Source organism: Arachis ipaensis, chromosome B03 (genome assembly GCF_000816755.2).
Source record: "Arachis ipaensis cultivar K30076 chromosome B03, Araip1.1, whole genome shotgun sequence".
NCBI classification, from domain to species: domain Eukaryota; kingdom Viridiplantae; phylum Streptophyta; class Magnoliopsida; order Fabales; family Fabaceae; genus Arachis; species Arachis ipaensis.
In genome coordinates, this window is record NC_029787.2 from 1,680,856 (window position 1) to 1,688,354 (window position 7,499).

Here is a 7,499-nt window from a genome sequence, read left to right on the forward strand (position 1 = left end):
AAATTAATTATTATTAGTATTTTATTATAAGAGTAGTGAATGATTAGTAGAATAATTATTCCTATCAAGGTAATAAACAAAAGTCGTCAATGAGTTATAACTCAAATGACATAGTTTCTCCATACTTACTTAACAGATTGCGGATTTGAGTCTCCTTATCTTCAATAAAAAAAAATAATTAACAAAAAAGAATAAATTATCATTTAACTTTTATTATTCTAATATATTTCAATCATTTTCTTAATACAAAGAAACATTATTTAAAATATAACACTTAACTAAAAACAAAAATATCAGAGTAACATACATTTTTTAACCTAATTTACAAAAAACTCACAAAATATACTTTAAGAACATGCAAGTATTTCGACTTTAGAAGTCGCAACTCGGCATTATCGGCTGAAGATAAAGTGGAACTTTTCTGTTGACGGTGAGGCCAAAGGTCTCAGACATATCTAGGGCATGACCAGGTACACCACTTTGATTTGGTATCTTCCAATCAAACCAACATAAAAGATTAGCAAGAACATATTCAACTGAAGTAATTCCAAATGTCATTCCAGGGCATTTTCTTCTTCCAGAACCAAATGGTAAAAATTGAAAGCATTTACCATTGAAATTAACCTCATTGTCTTCAAATCTTTCAGGTATAAACTCATCAGGTTCTTGCCAAATTTGAGGATCTCTTTGAATTGCCCATACATTAACATAAACCATTGTTTTTTGAGGAATATCATAGCCTTGGAGTTTGGTTTTACGTGTTGTTTCTCTTGGAGTCAAAAGAGGAGCAGCTGGATGTAATCTTAGGGTTTCTTTGATGACACATTTTAAGTAATTCATTTGATTAATATCATTTTCTTCTAATTTTGATTTGTTGCCAATAACTCTTCTTACCTCATCTTGGGCCTTTTTCATTTTCATTGGGCTTCTCATTAGCTCTGTGAAAGCCCATTCTAGTGTTGATGAAGTTGTGTCACTCCCTCCCAAAAACATGTCCTGAAATTTAATTTAATTTTATATGTATAAGCATATAGTCAAATGGAAAAAACCAAATAAAAGAGAAAAAAAAAACAATTTTTCATTTTTTTAGGTAATTTTTTGGATTCTATAAGTATATACAAAATAAATATTAATGAAAAGTCAGAACAAAAATTGTTGGATTGATATAATTTAGAAAATAAAAATAAAAATTAATAATCATTGGAGTGAAATTTTCTTTGAATATATCATACAATATAATTTAATAGTTGAAAATTATCTTTTCATTTTTCATAATAATCCAACAAATATTTTCTTGATATTACCAAAAAAAAAAACGAATTATCGATAAATTTATCAACAGATTTTATCTATCAGTACAAATTTTGTTGATAATATATTTTAAAGATATTTTCACGAGGATAATTTACCGGCGAATTTTCTTTCAATAATCAATTTATAAATTTGGCAAAAAACATTCAATTTTTCAACAAAATTTTTGTCAAAAATTATAGTCATCTTGCCAAGTAATATACAGAAAATATGAGATAGAGAGAAATTAAATACCATTATGAGTGCCTTAACATCATCATCACCAAGCTCAAAGTCAACCATAATAGCCTTTTGATGTTGAAGAAGAGTGTCCACAAAATCTTTCTTCTTATTATTATTATGATCATCCTCTTTGCTTGCCATCTTATGCTCCTCAATTACATGATCAAAGAAAGCATCCAACACTTCAAAAGTGTCCCTATACCTTTTAACTCTTCCACTTAGATCATAGTACTTCCTCCCAAATATACACCTACTTACAATGTTGTTTGTTGTTGTAATTATCATCTCACTAAGGTTTACATAATTAGTAGTAGAATTACCATAACTACTATTATTAACATTCATGCAAGATTCACGTAATTTATTAATCAATATTGTAACCTCCTCTTCTTTTATATATTGGAGTAATTGAACCTTTTTCGCGCTAAGCAACTCAAGAACACAAATCTTTCTTTTCTGTCTCCATGCTTCGCCGTAGGACTCGAATGCGATGTCCTTGCAACCATATAGCAAGACCCTCGTGGCCGTGTGGTGCGGCCGGCTAGCGAAAACCACATCGTTTGTTTCCATGACTTCTTTCGCCAATTCGGCCGACGAAACTACCAAAACTCGAAGGTGGCCTAGGTAGAGTAAAATTAAAGGGCCATAGGTTTTTGATAGAGATTGGAAAGTGCGGTGAGGAAGTGTTCCTAGTTGATGGTAATTTCCAATGAAAGGGAGTTTTGGTGGACATGGTGGTAGCTTCAATTTGGTTCTTCTAATTTTGAGTTTATGAAAAAAAAATAGTAGTACTAGTATGATGATTATGAAGGTAGATATAATAAAAAACGTAGCATCATCTATGTTATATGGTAGTAATTTTCTCCTCACATATGATAATAGATTTAGATCCATTATCGTTATTATTCTTCTTCCATTCATCATCTCAATAATGATCATGAAGCACTATATATAAGTGCCGCCATTGGAGATGGCGTGAGTACCCAAGAGGCTGGGATACTTATCATTAAAGTATATTTGCTTTTTATTTTTAATATTAAAGTTTATTTGCAATTGTGCTCCAACTGTAATTGCATGACACGATGGACACTACTTAAACGACGGCACATTGGTTTCGCGCTCAAACCCTTTGGGAACCATGTCGTTTTAGTTTTTATGGGTTAAAACTCTCTTTCTTTCCACTACGACGATCATAAGTTGCCAAATATCAAGAAAATCCTTACACTACGTGGTTTCCAAAGGGTTTGCGTGCGAAACCAATGCGCCGTCGTTTAAGTAGTGTCCACCATGTCATGCAATTGCACTAGATCAGCATTATTCTGGTAACGGAAATGATCGCAGGGATAAGCTGGAGCCACAATTACAAATTTGAAGATTCTAATTGGGGCCAACGAAATTGTGAGGGTCATTTTAAGTATCAGGCAAAATTTTAGGAACCAAATTGAGATTTAACTCATATATTGTGTTGTATCATGAAAATGAGAGGTGTATTATGAAATTATGAAGGACAATTAAAAAAAATTGAGAGTCAAATTTAAATACCAAAAATATGAGAATAAGATTTGTGTTTATGATTTCTTTTTTATTTGCTAAAATAAAAAATTGAGGATCGTTATTTATAAAATTTTATTATTTTAAAATCACAGATCTAATAGTCAAATTTGTGTACCTATAAAATTTTATCATAAAATTTGATCCTTAAATTTTTCATTTCTACACTAAAAAAATCACATCACATTTATTCATCTCTAAAAAAGATTAGTTTATATTCTATAAAAAATTTTAGTTAGCCAGTACTAGTCAATTTAAGAATTTAGCTTTTACAATTTAAAAATAATGTTAATAATTTATGATTTAGAAGGTAAGATAAATAAAATACTTTTTAAAGGAATTAGTTAATGTTGGTCGAAAAAAGTTGATTTTTTAAAGATTGTTTAAAAGGAAGATTGAAACTAAGAAATAGAGATTAGGAGATAAAGACTGAGAGATAAAAATTAAAAAATAAAAACTGAAAAGTAAAAATTAAATTAAGTCTCTATATTATATTTGATTAAGTTATATCTCACTTATCATATTTAGTTTAAGATAAAAAAAAAGATTAAGGGATAGATTTAGAATTTAAAAAGATAAACGGGAGTATTTTTTAAAAAAAAAAATTATTAAAATTTCAGTTTTTATTCCTAAAAAATTCAGTCTCTTAAGTTTTTTGTTTATTTTTTTTCGAAGTACTTAAGAGACTAAAAATTTATGACCAAAATTAAAATTTTAGTTCCAACAAACACAATATATCAATACTCAATTTTAGTCCTTCAATCTTGATTCTAGTCCCAAAAAACAAACACAGTCTAATATTACTCATTTTATATTTTTTAAAGTCGAAATATATTTTTTTTATTAGAAAAAAATTATCAGTTTGATTTCTAAATGACATAATAAATGTGGGCAGCTGCTAAAAAATGTTTTATTAGTGATTTATACTTTAATGATTAATTATTACTCACAACCACTACTATAATTAAGTTTAATTTAGTTTGCTTATGTTTAGATTTGCATAAATTTTATATAATTTTTTTAGTTGAAATTAATTAAAATAATATCCTAAAAATTTTTAGTCATACAAATTATAATATTATGTCATGATAATAAATTTATTGTATATCTCTAAAATTTAATCAGATAATCCTTTTTAAAATTTAAACTAAACCTAACTCTATAACCAAACAAATAAATTTAAATTTAAATGATAATAAATTTGTTATATATCTCTAATAGAACTTTCCCGGCATAAGATAACGACACAAATGTTGCTCTATTATGTGGTTCGGTGCATGGCAAGATATTTTAAAATTTTGATCCCTTGCTTCTTTGTTTGTATCCTTAAAATTCAAAGAAACACATCATAATGATAATAACTGCAACAAGATTGCATACTACAAAACAGAGGTAATATTCAATGTAACTCAAGATAAGATAGAAGATAAAAAAAAAAGTTTTTTATTTTAATTTAATTTTTTGATATAATAATTAAAAAAATTCTTTTATTTTATTTATTTATATTTAAATTTTTTAAAAAAATTCAAAAAAATGTATTCATCAAATTAAATTAAAATATTTTAAAAATATAAATTAATATTTTTTCGTCAATAAGTAATAGTTCAAAGGGCTCAAATGGTATAGACTCTCCATACTCAATTAAGAGGTTGCGAGTTTGAGTCTTCTATTTTTTTAAATTTTTGCCAATGCGTAATAGCTCAAATGACATAGACTCCTCATACTCAATTAAGAGGTTGCAGGTTCGAGTCTTCTATCTTTCTAAACTTTTAGCCAATGAGTAATAGCTCAAATGACATAGACTCCCCATACTCAATTAACTCCATACTCAATTAAGAGGTTGAGGATTCGAGTCTTCTATCTTTCTAATTTTTTTTTTAAATAATATTTGAACTTTTTATATCACAAACATTTAAAATATGTCTTAAGAGGTGTATTATTGTGGTCAACGAGTAATAGCTCAAATGGCATGGCATAGTCTCCCTATTCTCAATTAAGAAGTTGCGGATTCGAGTCTCGTATCTTTGGTAAAAAAAAGAAGTGTATTATTGTGATGACAGATATTATTGGCGTTATATGTTATATATTATCTTCAGTAGTATGATGATTATGAAGGTAGATATAACAAAAAAAGTAACATCATCTATGTTATATGGTAGTAATTTTCTCCTCACATATGATAATAGATTTAGATCCATTATCGTTATTATTCTTCTTCCATCCTTCTCAGTAATGATCATGAAGCACTATATATATATATATATATCATCATTGCTAGCTAATGTGCCGCCATTGGAGATGGCGTGAGTATCCAAGAGGCTGGGATACTAATCGTTAGAGTATATTCTTTTTTTTTTACCAAAAATATGAGACTCGAATTCGCAACTTTTTAATTGAGTATGAGAAGACTATGCCATTTGAAATATTAGTCATTGGCAATCGTTAGAGTATATTCGTTTTTTATTTTTAATTTTTTAAAATAAACAATTTGAGGATCATTTATAAAATTTTATTATTTTAAAATCACAAATTTGATAATCAGATTTGTATGTGTACCTATAAAATCCCATCATAAAATTTGGCCTTTAGATTTTCATTTTTACACTAAAAAAAACACATCACATTTATTCATTTCTAAAAAAAATTAGCTTATATTCTATATAAAAAAATAGAACGAACCAATTTTTAGTTAGTTAGTACTAGTCAAATTTAAAATTTAAAAGTTACAATTTAAAAGCAATGTTAAGAATTTATGATCTAGAATGTAAGATAAATAAAATATTTTTTTAAAAAATTAGTTAATATTGGTTGGAAAAAATTGGTTTTCTAAGATTATGTTTAAAAGAGAAATTAAAATTAAGAGATAGAGACTAGAAGATAAAAATTGAGAGACAAAGATTGAAAGATAGATACTGAAAGAAAAAGACTAAATTAAGTCTCTGTATTATATTTGGTATAAAATATACTTAATTAAATTATATCTCACTATCATGTTTAGTTTAAGATAAAAATAGATATTAAAGGATAAATTTAAAATTTAAAAAGTTAAATGAGAATATTTTTAAAAATAATGCTATTAAAATTTCAGTCTTTATTCCTAAAAAATTCAATCTCTTGTATTCTCACTTTTTAAAAATACTAAAGAGACTAGAATTTTATAACCAAATTAAAATTTTAATTCCAATTTTTTATCAACAAACACAATATGTCAATACTCACTCTCAATCTCTCAATCTTAATTCAAATCTAAAAAAATAAACACAATCTAATATTACTCATTTTATATTTTTTAAAGTCGAAAATACAATTTTTTTTTTTTCTATTAGAAAAGAATTATCAGTTTGATTTCTAAATGACATAATAAATGTAGGCAGCTACTAAAAAATGTTTTATTAGTGATTTATACTTTAATGATTAATTATTACTCACTATCCCCACTACTATAATTAAGTTTAATTTAGTTTGCTTATGTTTAGATTTACATCAATTTTGTATAATTTTTTTATTTGAGATTAATTAAGATAATATTCTAAAATTTGTAGTCATATAAAATATAATATATAATATTATGTCATGATAATAAATTTATTGTATATCTCTAAAATTCGATCAATATGTCATCTAGGTAGTTTAGGTTGATTTTTTTATATAAAAAAAATATTGGTGTTTTTTTTAAATAGAATTATTTGATATAATTACAGATAAGAGAATTTTGTAGGTGAAAAATTAACACGTAGGGTCGTATTGCAACACGTGGGGGCGTACTAGACATGTGGCAGTATCTTGGCCAACACGTAGGGACGTGTTGGACACGTGGCAACATATTGGCCAACACGTAGTGGACGTGTTGAAATATGTGAAGAACGTGTTGAATGATTTTCACAATATTATAATACATTTTAAATATTAATATTCAACCAAAACATCATCTCCATTTCTATATTAAAAATAATTTCTGAACTCTATAACCAAACAAATAAATTCAAATTTAAATGATAATAAATTTGGTATATATCTCTAATAGCTAGAACTTTAATTTCCTCGTATAAGATAACAACACAAATGTTGTTCTATCACGTGGTTCGGTGCGTCGGCAAGATATTTTAAACTTTTTTGATCCATTGCTTCTTTCTTTGACTGTTTGTATTCTTAAAACAAAGAAACACACGATAATGATAATAACACTGCCACATGATTACATACTATAAAAGAGAGGTGTATTATTGTGACAGATATTATTGGCGTTATATGTTATATATTATCTTCATCAGTACCATATAGATACATATAACACGATCTCCAAAGTAGGCTTGTGATATGATAGAGATATATAGGAACTTAACATATCAACAAGATGAGAGAGGAAAAAAAATCTTGAACTATATATGATTTTTTTTTTTTTTTGGGATTCTTAA

General features: G+C 26.7%; 1 protein-coding gene across 1 annotated transcript; it reads right to left on the reverse strand.

The window, feature by feature from the left end:
* Positions 283–2,487, reverse strand: LOC107629369 (cytochrome P450 71A1). The gene is made up of 2 exons (XM_016332149.2): positions 1,546–2,487; positions 283–996 (listed from the first exon to the last, which is right to left on the reverse strand). Exons 1-2 carry the CDS (start codon positions 2,470–2,472, stop codon positions 373–375), a joined length of 1,551 nt encoding a protein of 516 aa, XP_016187635.2. The 5' UTR covers positions 2,473–2,487; the 3' UTR covers positions 283–372.

Bases quoted from the DNA above. Each gene is read 5' to 3' on its own strand.
- LOC107629369 (XM_016332149.2), bottom strand. From the start codon at position 2,472: ATGATCATTATTGAGATGATGAATGGAAGAAGAATAATAACGATAATG. The intron at 997-1,545 runs GTATTTAATTTC...ATTAAATTTCAG, and splicing joins ATGTTAAGGCACTCATAATG to GACATGTTTTTGGGAGGGAG.